This window comes from Setaria viridis, chromosome 5 (genome assembly GCF_005286985.2).
Source record: "Setaria viridis chromosome 5, Setaria_viridis_v4.0, whole genome shotgun sequence".
Classification (NCBI taxonomy): Eukaryota; Viridiplantae; Streptophyta; class Magnoliopsida; order Poales; family Poaceae; genus Setaria; species Setaria viridis.
Genome location: NC_048267.2, coordinates 4,417,533 through 4,434,802, shown reverse-complemented (window position 1 = coordinate 4,434,802; position 17,270 = coordinate 4,417,533). Strand labels below are relative to the sequence as shown.

At 47.9% G+C, this 17,270-nt stretch overlaps 4 protein-coding genes and 1 non-coding gene across 5 annotated transcripts; 1 reads left to right on the top strand and 4 right to left on the bottom strand.

Annotated features, from left to right (window-relative positions):
• Positions 1-562: 562 nt before the first annotated feature.
• Positions 563-4,396, top strand: LOC117857397 (uncharacterized). The gene is made up of 3 exons (XM_034740045.2): positions 563-910; positions 1,036-1,141; positions 4,048-4,396. Exons 1-3 carry the CDS (start codon positions 725-727, stop codon positions 4,128-4,130), a joined length of 375 nt encoding a protein of 124 aa, XP_034595936.1. The 5' UTR covers positions 563-724; the 3' UTR covers positions 4,131-4,396.
• Positions 4,397-6,519: 2,123 nt separating this feature from the next.
• Positions 6,520-7,336, bottom strand: LOC117857398 (uncharacterized). Its single transcript, XM_034740046.2, has one exon. It carries the CDS (start codon positions 7,200-7,202, stop codon positions 6,900-6,902), a length of 303 nt encoding a protein of 100 aa, XP_034595937.1. The 5' UTR covers positions 7,203-7,336; the 3' UTR covers positions 6,520-6,899.
• A 1,768-nt stretch (positions 7,337-9,104) lies between these two features.
• On the bottom strand, positions 9,105-9,301 carry LOC117859412 (U2 spliceosomal RNA). Its single transcript, XR_004641203.1, has one exon. It is a non-coding gene; the product is annotated as a U2 spliceosomal RNA (small nuclear RNA).
• A 1,879-nt stretch (positions 9,302-11,180) lies between these two features.
• LOC117854897 (cortical cell-delineating protein) lies at positions 11,181-11,567 on the bottom strand. Its single transcript, XM_034737159.1, has one exon. It carries the CDS (start codon positions 11,565-11,567, stop codon positions 11,181-11,183), a length of 387 nt encoding a protein of 128 aa, XP_034593050.1.
• Positions 11,568-14,421: 2,854 nt separating this feature from the next.
• LOC117856075 (H/ACA ribonucleoprotein complex subunit 4) lies at positions 14,422-16,509 on the bottom strand. Its single transcript, XM_034738499.2, has one exon. It carries the CDS (start codon positions 16,427-16,429, stop codon positions 14,681-14,683), a length of 1,749 nt encoding a protein of 582 aa, XP_034594390.1. The 5' UTR covers positions 16,430-16,509; the 3' UTR covers positions 14,422-14,680.
• Between the last annotated feature and the right edge of the window lie 761 nt (positions 16,510-17,270).

Sequence of the window (17,270 nt, the reverse complement as noted above, 5' to 3'; positions counted from 1 at the left end):
TGATATGCAAATGTATGGTAAAACACTGTGTTACATTATTCTACTAATTAGAATGAACCATATGGTACAAGCAAATTGGTTGAACCACTCATGTAGAATCATCTATGCATATATCATGTGGTGCATGCAACCAAATACACCTTGAAAACTCCAGGTGACACCCTGGATGACCGGACAGAGAAAAGGCAGACATCATTTTTGCATCGTGGTCTTCATACGTCTCTTTGAAACTCCAGAACACGTAGGGCTCCGTAACATTTGGCCATTTGGGTCACATTAGAAGTTGCTGGAGACACACACGCGCACTGTTAACGACAAATTTTTTTTTATAAAGAAGGCATATTTGGAACTCATGACTGTTCTTGTCTTACTCTCGACTCTACGAGGGCTGAACTGCTCCACTTAAAATTTCTGCAACGGTTTCGCAAAATACTCACATTGCAAACGGAACTGGACCAACCTCATGGACTCTTTATTTCGGGCCGGTTCTGTATATGGAGGCCCATGGCTCAGCCCAAAGTTCCCAGTTTCAACACTTTCACCTTCTCTCTTCTCTCTGGCCGCCGGCTGCTAGGCAGATTCCACTGCAACGCGCACGCGCACGCCCACGGTGTCTGCTTCTCGTCCTCGCCCAGACGCCCACCATCGCCAAAAAAGCGAGGAGAGGATTCCTCGAGAGGGAGGAGAAGCGTGCCCGGCAGCTCTGCTCCACCCGCCCTCGAGAATGTCCGACGAGGCCAGGCGCGGGGCCGGGGGCGCCGCGCAGGCGGCGCTCCGGGCCTCCTCCGAGGACCGCAAGCCGGTGGGCGCGGGGTCCCCGCCGCCGGCCGCGGCGGGGCACAAGATCCAGCTCAAGAGCGCCGATATGAAGGAGGAGATGCGGCAGGAGGCCTTCGAAATCGCCCGCATCGTACGAACCTCGTGCCTCTGCTCTCACTATTGCTTTCTTTCCTGCTCTCGATTTGGTTTTCATATTACTAGTTGTTCGTTGGGGTTCGGGGGATTTTTTTTTCAACCTCTCGCTCTTTCGGTCAGGCGTTCGAGAAGCACACCATGGAGAAGGACATCGCGGAGTACATCAAGAAGGAGTTCGACAAGAACCACGGCCCAACCTGGCACTGCATCGTCGGCCGCAACTTCGGTAATGCTCTCCTCTTGTCCGGGAGGACTCCTTAATTAGCGCGGAACATGTGGGATGATTGCGCCTGTCCTGAGGACAGTTGTTGATATCTGGTCTGGTATGCTTTGCGTCGTTGGTTATTCCATGGTCGATTTCGTCCGTGCCTGGCCCAATAAAGGTCCGCACGTGATTGATTGAATGGACCTTGTAGGACTGCTTATGCTGTCAATAGAAGCCACAGGAAACTCATTCCCCACCCTCACCCCCACAAATAAGTTGTACACAGGAGGAAATGAACTAGGAAAACTGAAGAAGCTGAAACGGTTATTGCAGTCAACTGAAATTATGCTTCAAATTTGACAAGGGAATGTTGAATGACCTGTATCTTTTTTTATTGAATGTAGCACCTGTAATGGAGTGGGTGAAGTATTGTTTCCGGGAGTGTGTATAGTGCAAGTATGACAATGTCTTATTTCTCGAATTTGAAGTTTACCTCCTTGCTTCTGGCTTGGCTTAAATTCTAAAAACTTTATGTAAGCATTCTCTAAGCTTTGCTCAGCCAACAGGGTAGGCTATTCCTGATATCAACCAAATCCAACTTAGCGAGCTACTCCCTCCGTTCCAAAATGTAAGTCGTTTTGGCTTTTCTAGATACATAGATTTTGTTATGCACCTAAATATAGTGTTATGTCTAGATACATAGCAAAATCTATATATGTAGAAAAGCAAAAATGACCTACATTTTGAAACGGAGGGAGTATCATTCAATTTTACACATTTTTAATTGACTTATTCAATTTTTTGTTCAACTCTTTCTTATCTAAAACTAAATTTTTTGTTTCAATAAATTAGTAGCACATGCTTTATTTTTCAGTTCCTTAACTTAGTGTCACTGTACTCTGTTAATCAGATGTAACAAAGAAATGGCATGGCATTTTATGTAGACTTGCAACTGACTGGGCATGCTGACTGTCATACTGTCATGTCACTTATATTCCGTGTCAACTGGCATGGCACATTACTTATTCACTTGACAAACACTCCTGCAATTAGCAGTGCAATAAAGGAAGTTTAGAGACCTCTAATGCAATTGGCCTAACCAATTTGTGATATTGGATCTAAGCTAACAATTTTCAGTACCAGATTGAACAGCTTTTGTGTTTTGCAGCAACTGTTTAACTCTGCATTTGTTCTGTTTTTTTATTGCAATTATGTGGCTATGTTCTTATCAAACATAAGTTTTAGCTGTTCGTTTTTCGACTCTCCTCTACAAAATGTTTAATCTTATACTTCAGGTCATATTTTCTTATAGCAATTTCTCGACTGTGTTCATATTCTTCTACATGCTATATAGCTTTACGTGTAGCATTGGATCATTTATAATTTCCTGATTTATCTCCCATTCTAGCTTCTTCTCGATCAAGATGCCAAATTATATTGTTATTGGAAATTTTCCAGCATGCCTAGTAGCTAGGTCTTATCACTGCAACTTCTATATCGTGCATAACAAATAAAGCATATCATTGCTTTCTTTCTCTCCTTCCTTTGCATTCTCTACAAGCAAGTCAGACATACACTATTTTGGTTTTCTTTCAGGCATTGTCAATTATCATAAAATAGCCATAACTCAAATCTGCACATTTTTTATTGGTTTTTTCGTTCTGGGCCAATATCTGTTAATAAATTTTGGAGTGTGCTTCTGATAATTGGTGTACTGCAACAAGTCACCAAATTCTTACGAATTCTGCCACTCTGACAAGGCTAGAAAGATTTGACCAATGGCTGAATGTCCCTTTTGATTGAGCACACATTTTAGCACTGAAAGTATTAGCAAAATTAAAAAGGTTTTTCTCTATCGATGGCATAGAAACAAGAGGCTGGTTGTTGCTGTCTCTGAATTCCAGTCCTTTTTTATTTTTTTCCTTTAAATTTGGTCACCCTTTGTTGTTCCAAACTTGGGCAGCACTTCAGCTTTCTTTTTACTAATAAGAAGAGAAGGACAAACGTTAGAGAGAATGACACACTCACAACTGACTGATTCTGTCACACAAACTAATCCTAAGACACTTCGGCGACCTGTCTTAGTTCCCAGATGTTTCTATTTGATTGCACTGATTGTATCTCAACCTAACTCTAAGACTGAATGATGAGCTGTTGTAGTTTCCAGATATTTTGACTGATTCCACTTCACAAACTAATTATAAAACTCAGTGAAGAGCTGTCTTAATTTCTACATGTTTCTGTTTGACTCTATTAGGATAGGAACTCAGTGAAGAGCTGTCTTAATTTCTACATGTTTCTGTTTGACTCTATTAGGATAGGACTATGGGAGAAATCTTTTCTTAAATTGTTTCTCTAATTCTAAGACTGAGTGATGAGCTGTCGTAGTTTCCAGATATTTTTGACTGATTCTACTTCACAAACTAATTATAAAACTCAATGAAGAGCTGTCTTAATTTCTACATGTTTCTGTTTTACTCTATTATGATAGGATTATGGGAGAAATTTTATCTTAAATTACTTCTCATAGCTCGAGAAATGATCAATTAGCAAGTTAGAAGAGCGTTAGCCTCTTCTGCCTTTGTTTGATATTTATCCGGCATCTTGTTTACTATGTCTAAATACCATTTCTGTAACATGGGATAGTTATTCTAGCAGTGAGACAGAACATATGCCAAGTCCTGCTAGAGTTTCTCCATTATAAATTGGTTGGATTTGTTAATCTACATTAAAAACATCCAGTTACTCCTTTTGGTTGTGGAGTATGTGGTTATGTTGACCGCTGAACTTTAGTGGCATATGCATAGCTTGGGAATGGAAAAGTTAAGCTGAAAATAGTGAGAACTTATTAACCTCTTCCATTTATGAGTCCATGATATGTATATTGAACGCCCACGCTTTTGCTAACCATTTTTCGTCTATTGCAGGTTCGTATGTAACGCATGAGACAAACTACTTTGTATACTTCTACATCGATTCCAAAGCCGTCTTGCTATTCAAGTCTGGGTGATTGGCACAGCCAATGCGATCACCCTTGCATGCCTACATCCGGTTACTCTCCTGTATGTCCCCCTTTTCTCTGAGTCGTCTGCAGCCAAGCTGGAAGCCGGTAAGGCGATAATCTTATGAGTCTGCATGTTGATGTATCAGCGACGGATTGTCCTCCGTGTTCCAGCAGTGTGAGATCAGATTGTGTATCTGTTTTGCGTCTGATATATCTAGGTGTCGTGAGGACGTTGTCTTATTGCAATATGATTGCCCAAAAAATTGGACGAACCCTCCGATCTGTTTGAGATTTGCTTTGGAAGCAGCTCTTGCTCACGCCCAATGCTTGTGGTTCTTACTGTGGGTGTTAATGGGTAGTTTGTGGCCCATGTGTGGTGATCTGTATCTGTATGGGCTGTGTATGTTTGCATTCCTTCAGATTTCTGTGGTCCAGATGATAATCTGTTTGCACATATTGAGCGGGCTTAAGACAGTACTAAAGGTTATGGCGTAGTAAGAAAATCGCACTACGCATGTGTTGAAGAAAATTGACACTCCCTTTCAGCTGTGTTCATTATTGCCCAGAAGCCTTCTCTTTTACTGAAAGCTATATGGACGCTAATTGATGCTGTCAGTATTGGGTATCTCGGGAAGGATAAAATAGCAACTAATTGATGCTGTCGGCAATGGGTATCTCGGGAAGGATAAAATAGCAAGAGATGACTTAAAAATGGGCTGAAGTATTTGTTCGTCGGTGGACTACAGCATTTCAAATAAAATTTGCACACCAACTAGCCAGATGACCTGCACCGTTCGCATTCGAACCTCGGCGGCCGTCGTATATACATCTACGAGTTCATCAGGAGATTTGGAGAGTTCTAGGTACAGGACTGGTACAAGATGTGAAGACTATGATGCAGGATGGTATGATTTACGTGGTAAGATAGGAACTAGTCGAGAATTCGAAAAACTACTCGTAATAATTAGAGTATGCCTTATCTAATCGAATTCGACTAGTATTCTTATAAATCAACCAACCTGTAACCCTGCTCCCGATAATATAAGGCGAGGCAGGGATCCTCTTCAAGGCAATTCAATCCAACCGACACACAAGAAGTAGGGTATTACGCAATCTAACGATCCAAACTTGTCTAAATCGTATGTCTGTGTTTACCTTCAAATTCCTAATCTTGACAAGTCTCGCGCACTCAACCCTAACTCGGGTAGCCTCGATAGGTTGTCGGATCTGAACACGCCGAAACTTTAATATTTTTTGAGACCAATCTCGACGGCTACTTTATTCTTTTGTGAGACAATCCCGGCGGCTACTTTATTCTTTTTTAGTGCCACGTTATAATATCTGATCTTCTCGGGGATTGATCCCACGCAGGGCGGCCCATTCCCAACAGCTTTTCTTTTGCTGGAGCCTGGAGGGTATCTTGGCAGCGCGTCATGTGATGAACTGATGACTGGTCCAGGTCGCCTTACCTTCCTGATCCTTCCGTGTGCCGACCTGCGCGTGGTAAATTTGAGCTACCACTGGTGCTCAATTCAAATATTCAATGGCCAGGCCCGTTCACTGTCAATTGCCCTCAGCCCAAGTTGATCCGAGAACGGAGCCAGCCGGATGCAACTATGCACGGCGTGTTCGCTTCAGCTTGTTCATCCGGCCTATCAGCTACCAAACAGTGTTTTTTTCTCACAACAAATCAGCCATTTCAGCTTTTCAGCCGGTTTATAAGCTGAAGCGAACAGACCCGCAAGCCCTGCGGGAGCTTCCCGCGCCGCCGGTCGCTGTCGATCACCGCCGCGTTAAATAAAAGAAAGAAAGAAAGAAAGGCTAGCAGAGACGACGGCGTCCATGCCGTCGGTCGGTGCGGGAGGCATGCGCCACGATAAGGTTCACGGGCACCCGCGGTGGGGACCCAATGGTATTGCCACTGGTTTCAGTTTCACCCCGGTCGCGCCCTATCGCTGGAGCACGGGAAATTCTAGGCGCCGCAGGAGTCGGTGGTGGTCGGCTGGAGTGCAACGGGGATCACCGGGCGCTCAAGCAATACCAATCCGCGATCTCGTGGATTTCTCGAGTCTTGTGTGATAAAATTGCACGGCTCTGTGCTAGTGGGGAAGCAGTGCTGGAACGCTCCTATAGGCACGAGGCCTACTCGTAGGGCCGGACCACACCACACGTCAGACAGTGAGCGGACGGGACGGGTTCTCTGCACCGACCGGGGCACATTTTCTTTTAGTGCGGCCACGCACGCCTACCACAAGATTTTTTGTAGGGATTTTCGCAAGGAAAATGCACTAGTTCGCATTTCAGACGATTTCGAGTACAGTTTCTGTGCTTGTCTATTTTCTACAGGTTCTCCTGTTCTTAGACACTATATCCAATGTTGCAACGATGGTAGGAATTAGAACAAACTGCAAGGAACTTTTTTATTTCTGGTGATAGCGAGTAACAAAACGTAGAACATCAGCAAAACCCTGCTCTGAATCTGATAGGATAGGAGAGCGCTAGCTGAGAACAGGGCATCCAGCCCACACACACACGCACACCACGGCGACCGGAGGCCGCTCTTCCTGTATTGTATTGTATCTTCATTCTCCCTTTGGCCGAGCCGAGATGATGAGGCGTCAAGTTGCACAGCGACCAACCGAGGACTTCCTCCACGGCCATGCCGGCCCGCCGCCGTCACCGGAGCGCGCGCGACGACGACGCCAAGCCAAACGAACCCCCACCACCCCTTCCCCTTTGGTATGTTATATCAGACGGCGGCAAACGGGGCCCTCCTCACGCCCTGGCGTAGGTGCGGGCGAGGTGCGCGGCGCGGAGGTCGGCGGGGTCGGCGGCGGCGGCCCAGTTGGCGGGGCGGTAGTGGCCCGTGACGGGGTCGGGGACCCACGAGATCTCGGCGGCGGCGCCGCGCCCGGCCTCCTTGGCCTCCCCCGCTGCGGCGCCCTCCGCGGCCGCCGCCGCCCGCCGCATGGCCCCGTACGCCGCCGACGCCGCGTAGCCCCTGGTGGCCGAGGCCCTCGGGGCCAGCGTGGACAGGGCGGCGCGGAGCGCGGAAGAGCCGGAGAGAGCGAGAGCCATCGGATCAGCCTCTTGCTTTTGCGGCGAAGGATCGGACGGCTGCTGGCGCTCTGCTCTCTCCCCTGCTCTGCTTGGTGCTCGCTGCTGCGCGTGGTGAGCTGGGTGGGGAGGAGATGAGTGGAGGGAGGCGGGGTTTATAAAGAGGTCGGGAGGAGCAAATGGCGCTGGTGCCCTGCGCTTTTCTTTTCTTTTTCTCCGATCGCGACGGCCCCGGGAACCGTCGAGGCAGGCACGTGCGGAGCAGGAAATGGCGCCGCGGGTTCGCTTCGCTCGCCGAGTCGTCGTCGGCGGGCTCGCGCTCGTCGCCGCTTTGATACGGCCGCGTGGTCTGGTGGGATCTTTAGCGCTGTGCAAGTTGGGTACGGTGGACTGTTTCGGCAGCTCACGGGAACGTAGCGGCGACGGCGACGGGTCGCTGAAGAGCGGAAGACACGAAGTTGCCTTGTTCTTCTTCACCGTTTGTTTATAGGAGGAAAAGTTGGCCCAGCGATCGATCAGTGAGTGGAGGTGGAGCACTCCCGTTTCTCCACTCGTGGGGCGTGGTAGGATGATTGCCTCAGCTCAGAGGTGATTTTCGCTCAGCTGGGGCCTGGGGGGCTACGACTGCGTAGGCTGACGATGGTTCAAGCAAAGTCCTCGCTGGATCACTCCGACGTCCGGGCGCGGTGTCAGCGCGTTCCGACTCGCACCACCAGCAGCATGGCAGCCAAAGGTCGCTGGCAAAAGCTCCGGCAGCTTTTCTCCGAGGAAAAAGGGAGCGAGATGCCGAGCCGAGCCGGCGTGGCGGGCCTCCAGACACGCTGGGCCCGGCGCATCAGCCGCGCACCGCCGCCGAAAAGGCAAGGGCGCGCGGAGGTGCCGGCCCGTTTGTCCCTTGGCGCGGCGGAAGGGCGCGTGCCGTGCGGCGCGGGCGAGGCGCCGACTGGTGGGGGCGGCCGACGGCCGACGGGGTGCGCGCGAGGCGGGGAGCGTCGGCTGGACAGGTCGTATCTGGCGTGGGGGTGCTTCTGCTTTTGCGTGACCTTGACAGGGGTTGACTGGTCGGAGCTGCGCGCGACCTGGTGCGGTTGTGCAGGGGAGCCGACCGCGACTCGCCGCGCGGCTGGGTCGTCGCCGCGCGCGGTGGGGATTTGGGGGTACGTAAAATATAAAAACGTGACGTTGACCAGTAGACGGGGTTACGTGCACCGACGGTTTTGTTCGTTTCGGATCATGTTTATAATATTCTTTTTCTTTTTTTATTATTGGATATTGCCATATTGGACACCACATCGTCTCTTGGGCTGCTTTACTTCTGCGGGCTGCCGTGCTCTCTGATGGATGTATAAATGGGCTGCGAGTTTATTTATTTGGGCTTCAATTTCGGCCTTCTGTTACGACGGACGGCTCGAGAACAAGCAAGACCGTGCGTCGTGGGCATGTCGTCGTGTGAGAGCCAAGATATTCTCGAGGATGGACCATGGCAGGCCCAAATCAAGGAGCCTGATCAGCGTAAGTCGCATTTGAAGTCCATGGCATGTCAAACCAAGCTAGGGAGCATACAAAGATGTTAGAAAGATTTCCGTACGGTCCGGTTTAGATATCTCGTGACCTTCCCGTTTAGTAAGGCATGTCAAAGGCAAGCCGAATCAGATTCAGGAACTGAATAAATTCAGAAGACAGCCTCTCAATTCGTTTATCACAAACCAAGCCGGCCACAGAAAGGCTGGGCCGAGCTAATAGACCAAGGCCTCATGCAACCCAGCTGGCCCGCTTCAAGGGCCCCCTGTGGCAGCTTCCATCACGCTAGCAAAAGCTAGCCAAATCAAACAGTTCAGAAGACCTCGTTAACCAAAGCCGACCGTAGGACTGGGCCGACCAAGGCCAAATGCAAGGCCCATAAAGATTTGACCATTGATTTGGTTGGGGTGCGCCAGGCTAGGGCAGTAGTGCAAAGCCCAAGCGACGCTCGAAGATCCCAGTGGCAAGCCACTGTGGTGGATCCTCCCCCACAAAAAATAAATTTAATATCGAAGTGGGCACATGGCCCACATATCAGATATTAAACTGATAAGAACAGATACTACACTTGATCTTAGCCAAAAGGCCGAGAAAGGTATGAGTTGCAGCAGGGCACCCTCGCCTCCTTTTATCCTCGCGCCTCGCCTTACTCCGTGTTGCGCGGGCGAGGTGGTACTAAGCCAGCCGTGCGTGCCCCTTCTCCCTTACTTACGCCCGCAGCCGAGCAGCTCCTCCTCCCCCACCGATCGAGTCCGACGCTAGCTTGGGCCGCTTTTGCTTCAGGGTCCCGTTAATGAGACGGCGGCCCAGTTGGTGGTAGAGCGGCAAAGGCTGGTCATGCCGGCCTTCTGCTACGGCGCAGCGACGAGGATGGCCGACGGCGACCCAAGGCGTGCGTCAGTGCGTGTGCTCTCGCGCAGTCAGCTAGCGCGGTCAGCTGTACGCACGCGTGAACAAGCACGGTTAAGGCAGAGCGTGTGTTGCAGAGAGCCGGAGAGCGTCAGCGCGATATGTTTTCATTTTTTTTTCCCTTCCTAAGAGGAACTTTGTTCACGTTGGACATGAAGGTGCCCGTTCGAACGCGATCCGTATTGCCACGGGAGAGACAAAAATGGTCTATGCCTTAAATGTGATGAGTCATAGCACACTTTAAATTTGCAATAATAAGGAATCAACGAGCTCAGGATGTGTTAAGACTATATATACATGCTAACGTGACGTGTAAGGTGCACGCCTTCACGGGAGATTGATCGGCATTTTTGGCTAATATCAGATTTTACAAATTGAGATGCAAAGATTGTAGCCACAAGACTTGAATCTTGTAGTAGTTTGCACGCCTGATTGACCGTCTAATGATCATGCTAGATTTCTGTCATACTAGCAATGAGGATAGTGGTAGGCCAGCAGAGAGGGTGATCCTATTCTTAAGATATGGGCATGGTTTTCGCCGCTTTCCAGTTCTCTCTGTTTCGTATCCTGCTAGGAATCGCTACCTCTGATTCGTGAGAGAAAATTCGCGCTGTACTTTGATTCAGAAAGAGACAGTTGCATCAACAACCTAGCATTTCCAATCACCTTGGACACTATCTGGAACTAAATTTAGGGGGCGTTTGGTTCCCTTTGCTTATTTTTAAGCAAGTGTCATATCAATGTTTAGATACTAATTAGAAGTATTAAACGTAAGCTATTTATAAAACCCATTACATAAGTGGAGGCTAAACAGCGAGACGAACCTATTAAGCCTAATTAATCCATCATTAGCAAATGTTTACTGTAGCAACACATTGTCAAATCATGGACTAATTAGGCTTAATAGATTCGTCTCGCCGTTTAGCCTCCACTTATGTAATCGGTTTTGTAAATAGTCTACGTTTAATACTCCTAATTAGTATCTAAACATTCGATGTGACGGGTGCTTAAAAATAAGCAAAAGAACCAATCCAGGCCTTAACCATTGAAGTTCCTACCTTCACCAAATTGAACTATGGGCATGTTCCACTCCCCGTAGAAAAAATTAAACGAGTCTGGAATAAAAAATTAATTATATAAAAAATGGTACTCACTTCGATAAAAAAAAGCCACGTCGTAAGGAGAAAGGTAGCATTTGAATTTATGCATGCTTGCTTGAGCCAAACAAAACACAAAGTAACTTCATGCCGCGATCAAAAATTGTTCGAGACCCAGGGTCACAGTCACACAACTTTTGGCAACAGTGAAACCATGAATCGTCTCTCTTTATTATATCATAAGATAAGTAAACTTGCACATACAAAACACCAAGACAATATTACAGGAGGCATACATAGATTTTAAAAAGAAAAAAAAATAACTTATTCGTAACAACCTATTGCTAGCTTGAGGTATAGCTATAGCCTATAGGTGTCGACTCTCGAAGATACAACCTGGAAACAATTGTGCAGACAGTGAGACAGGTTTCACGGTTACTAGCACGCATTAGCATGTGAACGGGCACACGCTTCAGAGTGGGCAGGTAAACCCAGGAGGGCATGTCATTCCACACTCGTTGAGAAGGAGATTGACATCGACCGGGACACTAATAAGGTTGAGAACCTTGATGACCCCGCACACGCAGAGCGCTGCATCAGCATTGGCAACGCCTTTGAGCAGCGTACAGCATGGCTGTGGAGGAGCGTTCAACCGGATCTTGAGCAAGTACCCTAGCAAATCGACGCAGACGCTGAGGTCAGCCGTGTTGATCGGGCACGTAGCCCCCGGTGGGGTTGGCACGGCAGGCGGCGGTGGGCTGGAGCAGCTGTACTGCCCGCATCCATGAACTGAGACGGAGAAGATGAGCGTCATGGTGATGGTCAGGAGGACGAGGAAAGCAGGGGATTTGGCTGCCATGGTTGGGTGTTCTAGCTGTTGCTATAGAGCTCTAGGTACGACTGCACTTAGAGGAAGGTATAGCTGCGTCTCTGGCTTGTGGAATTTTGTGTGCATAGTTAAGGTGATGTATTTATAGGCTGGGATTGAAGAGGGCCATCGCTTTTTCATGGAGAAGAAGAGAGCATGGCATGCGACGAACATGGAGCTGGAGGGCGAGGTGTCCATGGAGTACGTGCATGCATGCAAAATATTAGGGCGTCTTTCTTCATACACTTACTACGTGTCCCTGCCACGTACAGTTCTCATCCGTTGACTTGAATAACAACTTGTAATGTCAACCATCGTATAGCATCTAGTACTGCTTATTGTACTAGCAGTATATCATCCTATACATGGGGAATGGTGCGGCAGTGATTTGTCATCAAGTTGACACGGCACAGAAAAGTGGTATGAGTATTACGTGTCTACGGAGAGCTGTTAGTTTACTGGACATACTTAACTCTCAAACAATTCAACTGACCCCTTGTTTACTTCACCCTAACTCCTAACTTTGGCGCTATGCAAAAAAAAGATTCCCCATCACATCAAACTTGTGGTACATGCATGGAGTACTAAATGTAGATGAAATTAAAAATTAATTGCACAGTTTTGTTGCACTTTGCGAGACGAATCTTTTGAGCCTAATTAGTCAATGTTTGGACAATAATTCACAAATACAAACGAAACGCTACAGTGTGCTACAGTGTCAGCACAGTAATTTGGCACCTCCCAATTTGGCCAACTAAACAAGGCCTGAACGTCGACAATGTACGAACTCACTAATAAATTCTGCTCTTATTAGGAGCCTCGAACACTCATCGTCTTAGGTAGGTTCATCCATACCAGTAATATTAGAGCTAGCATACAACATTGTAAGAGGTAGCGGCAAGAAATCCTCCAAGTGTTAGACCTGAGCAAAATAGGTCCGGCCCGACACTCATTTAGGGCCAGGCGTGGCGTTAATTTTCGCGGCCCGAAAAAATGGGTGGATTCGAGCCCAGCCCGAATAATAAAATGAATTAAATTTACACTAGAAAATAATGGGTGGCCAGCCTGAGCTCAAGCCTGGCCTGAATTGGGCCCCCGGTGAAGTTAATGGGCGGGCTTGGGTGGATATTTTGGGCCTGAAAGAAACTGGGCTTTTTGCCGGCTCGGGCTCAGGTTTGCTCGGTCTAAGTGTTATACACCAGCCAATAAGTTTATGTGCTGGCTTTTTTTTTATAGCTGGCACGAATACTTTCCCGCGGTTATAAATTATTTTGGAAATTCACAAAGTATGCATATGGACTTAGACAATGGAGACAAGCTTATGAAAATTGTAGGTTCAACCAAGATCTACATCTTTGTTGAAATTTTTGAATTTGAAGCCGTTTAGATATCCAAATAGTTAAGAAAAGTTTAGATAACACGAGTCAAAAGAAATAAGACTCCCTACTGTTTAATACTCTCTACGTCCATCAATGTAAGGTATATATTTTAGAATGATGGAAAAGTATTTGAAAGTGTTTTCCCTTTCTTTTAGTACCGGTCTCCAACCCCTCTTGAAGAACAATCCCTAGGGTACTTATGCACAGCACATCCAAACTCCAAAGCACCTTGGACCAATTCAAAATACGCGAGTACAGGGTATGCTCCCTCAAGGTTTTGAAGTAGCACAATGGAGCAAGTGCCCATGTCCAGCAAGAGAAGCAGAGCACAAGCTATGACTAAGGTGTGTCAACTGTCAAGCCGGATGATAGTCAGGGAAGTGAAGTGTGCTCAACAACACTAGTTTTGCCCCTACAGCATCAGCGCAGACTAAGGTTCTAAGAAAAATTAGCCATGTTCAATCAATCACAATATAAAGTATAAATACACATAGTAAAGATGCATATAGTGGCTGAACATTGAGTGATTATTCATAACTGAGAGCAGTAGTAAAAGTAAAAAATAAAAGAGTATAATGATGCATATCCAACCGCCAAATATCTGCTAGAAGATGTTATTAGATAAATGTGAGTTAAAAGTACCTTTTAGAATTGAGCTATCCAACCTCCTCGCCTAGCTGCCAATTGGGAGATATATCAATGCTTGAGCAATTGCTACCACTGCAAACCTGATAGACTGCGCATGGGAAGTGGGGCTCTGAACTCTTTCCTGCAAAGGAAAAGCAAATTGACAACACCTTTGTTGAATGAAATTAAATTTGATTGCCAAAGAAAAAAATGTTCTGCGCCTGTAGAGGTGAAATCCCCATAAGACTATCAATTCAGCCTGAAATGTGAATCCCACATGGTAAAATTTCTTAAAACGCCACCACAATCACACCCAAGAAAGTCAACAGTAGAAGGCACAACCAAGTAAAGCAAAGATTACACGAAAACCTGTTACCTAACAAAACTATTATTTCCCTCCAGGTCGCAAGGAAACTCCAAACGCACAAAAAATTACCAACACTTAGTCTGAACAAACCATGGTATAAGAAACGGAAAGAATGTTGCCTTAGAACCAACTGCAATTAGGGCGACGTGTTAGCAATGATCTTATTAAGCGGAACTCAACAAACACTATGAAATAATAAGACCATCCTAAGAATTAAGGCAGAAGATGGCAAAATCAATGGTCTGGAGTTCTGCACTGCACCACAAGCATCCCTTTGCACCCTGGACCGAGTGTACCTCTCAAGGGCCAAGAGACATTTAGCAAAGCAGGGTATTTAGTGTGAACCAAAGTAGCAACATTAATGTGAATAAGGTTCTCATATCATTACAAGCTATAGCATCACCGGAAGCTACTCTGAGTCTGGTGTAAATGTTCAAATCAGACAATAACCACAGATTGCTCAAAATATCAATTGAGTGCCCTGCTAGTCAAGACGGGAGAACTCATTGCATTATCTGATAACAGAAACAAAAATACAGCCATTGTTCAAGAGTTTCAATGAAAATGTCACCACTTGGCATAGCAGTTCAAGGCAGTAGAATAGTAATAAGTAATAACCTAAGAATGGTACATTAGCCACAGCAGTTGCAAGGGATACAAAGCAAGAAAGGGATTTCAAGTTCCCCCCGCAACTCCAAACAAAGAAGGTAGCCAGCCACCATAAACTACACCTATTGTGCCTCCTCTGTATCTCGGCTCTTCTTTTTCTTCTCCTTTTTCTTCTCACTCTTCTCAGCTTCTCCATTCTGAGCACTCTCTGGATCAGCAGCATCACTTCCTTCCTTGCTCTTCTTCTTCTTCTTTTTCTTCCCGCTGCCCTTCTCATCTGCCACATCGACCTCCTCCTTGACCTCCACGGCCTCAGCTGATCCTGATTCACCCTTGTCTTTCTTTTTCTTCTTCTTCTTCTCACTCTTCTCCCCTTCAACTGTCTCAGCAGCTTCCTCAACCTTGATCTTCTTTGAAGGAACAGAAGCATCAGCATCATTGTCCTCCTCATCCTTCTGCCTCTTCTTTTTCTTCTCCTTGACCTCGTCAGTCACAGCTGCCTCCAGTTCCACCTTCACCTTCTCTGGCTCAGGAGCAGCTGCAATGCTGGCAATTGCAACATCACCACCAGTTGGAAGCACCACATTCCTAAGCCACTCAGCTGGGGTCTTCTCATTTGGCTTCCCATGCTTGTCAAGGAGACCTTCAGAAATCAGCTTCTTCTTCTTGAGTGCCACCGGGCCAAGCCCCCACTTCCTCGGGTATGTGTCTCTGTCCATCACTACCCTCTTGATCTTTGCAACTGCACCATGGTCACAGGTGGCCATCACAGCAGTAGTCATCTCAGCAATACCAATTGCAATCGCCTCACCCTTTGTCGTCATGAGAACCACCTCCTCCCCATTCTCAATATCATTCTCAAATCGGAGCAACCCAGGGATCATAAGCTTAGCACCATAGCATATAGCATTCACGGCAGAGTCCTTCACCACAAGCCTTTTGTAGCTAGTAAGCAGTACCTCAAGCGGCATCACAACACGCCTCAAGTAGGACTCATCCTTGTGGTTGTCAAGCGACCACATCGAGTCCATCACATCATGCATGGTCACCATGTTGTCCTGCTCCCCGAGGATCCCCGACCTGACACGGCGCAGCTCCTGCATATGGGCGCCGACACCAAGAAGCAACCCAAGGTGCACACAGAGAGTCCGGACATAGGTACCTGCCTCGCAAGAGATCCAGAACACGGCGAGATGGCGCTCGGGATCGTGCTCCAGGAGCTTGCTCTCGTAGATGGTCCGCACCCTGAGCTGACGCTTGACCGCAGAGATGAGCGGCGGACGCTGGAACACCGCGCCGGTGAGAGCCTCCAGCGCGCGGGCCACGCGTGCGGTGTCCGGCACGGCGGCGTGGAAGCGGGCGACGCAGACGTACTCCTTGCCGGCGCCCTGCTGCGACTTGACGAGGCGCGTGGCGCGGTCGATGCAGACGATGAGGTTGCCGGTAACCTTGGGGTCGAGCGTGCCGCTGTGGCCGGTCTTCTCGGCGCGGAGGATGCGCTTGATCCAGGCGACCACCTCGTGGGAGGACGGGTTCGACGGCTTGTCGAGGTTGATGATGCCGTAGCGGAGGTGCTCGGCGAGGGGGCGCTTGAGCGGCGAGTGGCCGGAGGGGAGCGGGGTGTAGTGGCCGGTGCGGACGTTGAGGCGGTCGTAGTTCTTGAGGAGGAGCGGCCAGGTGGAGGCGTCGAGGGACGGCACCAGGGCCTGGGGCTTGATGAGGTAGCCATCGGTCTTCTCCTCGGCCTCAGCGAGCGACGGCGGGTCGGCCGCGGCGGCGGCGGCAGGGTCGTCCTTCGACTTGTGCTTCTTCTTCTTCGATTTGGCTTGCTCGGAGGCGGGGGACGCGACGGCCGGCGTCGCGGACGACATGGCGGCGGGCCGGGGGGTTGGGTAGTTTCTAGGGTTTTCGCGGCGGAGGGGAAAGGTGGGCGGCGGCGGCGTGGCGGCAACGGAGGAAGGGGGTTTTTAACGGGAAGGGTTTAGGGTTTAGTGGCGGGAGAGTGGGCCGGTCGTGGCTCGGCCTGATCGTCTTTAGCATGGACCAGGCCGGATTAAATGTTAGAAAGGAGAAATGGAGCTGATTTGGCCCAATAACTTTAGTTATTAGAAAAAGGTCAGCACATTTTTTGGCCACGTCATAATAAAATAGAGCAAGGACTCGATTTGGGTCAAGGTCAAGCACGACAATTTCTTTTTCTTCTTCTTTTTTCCGCATCAACTGCAGTGTAAACAGGGAGAGCGTAAGCACTGCAATCCATCTCACAAAACCCGGCCTGGCGGCCTGCCAAAGGATACCTGGACATCTATTCTCCAGATAACCAGGTTACAGATTGCTCCCAATTTTTTGCGAGAAGATTGCTCCCAAATTTTGTTATATGGTAGTTCTGTTTGAGCGTAATTTTGCGTGTAATGGCCTGCACGCTGCAGATGGTATCGTTAAGGTACACGCTGTTGCAACTTTAGGAACGCAGCTTTTTTATTCTCAAAAGAATAAAAAAATACAGCTTTTTTAGAATCCATAACCAGCAATTAGATGTTAGGAATACAAAGCTGAAGCAATCAGGTTCTAAAGTATCATCAACAGCTTTTGCTCGAAAAGCATCATGCACGACTTTCTCCGAAGTGTTGATCTCACCATCAAGCAGCGACCTGAAGCATCGTTAACCTTAAGGTACCAAGGTCAAGCAGTTTGCGCCTGCAAACGAGTATT

What these genes read in the sequence shown, in the direction of transcription:
- LOC117857397 (XM_034740045.2), top strand. Translation starts at nt 725, where the DNA reads ATGTCCGACGAGGCCAGGCGCGGGGCCGGGGGCGCCGCGCAGGCGGCG. An exon ending in CCTTCGAAATCGCCCGCATC is followed by an intron (nt 911 to 1,035) that starts GTACGAACCTCG and finishes TCTTTCGGTCAG; the next exon opens with GCGTTCGAGAAGCACACCAT. An exon ending in CATCGTCGGCCGCAACTTCG is followed by an intron (nt 1,142 to 4,047) that starts GTAATGCTCTCC and finishes CGTCTATTGCAG; the next exon opens with GTTCGTATGTAACGCATGAG.
- LOC117857398 (XM_034740046.2), bottom strand. Translation starts at nt 7,202, where the DNA reads ATGGCTCTCGCTCTCTCCGGCTCTTCCGCGCTCCGCGCCGCCCTGTCC.
- LOC117854897 (XM_034737159.1), bottom strand. Translation starts at nt 11,567, where the DNA reads ATGGCAGCCAAATCCCCTGCTTTCCTCGTCCTCCTGACCATCACCATG.
- LOC117856075 (XM_034738499.2), bottom strand. Translation starts at nt 16,429, where the DNA reads ATGTCGTCCGCGACGCCGGCCGTCGCGTCCCCCGCCTCCGAGCAAGCC.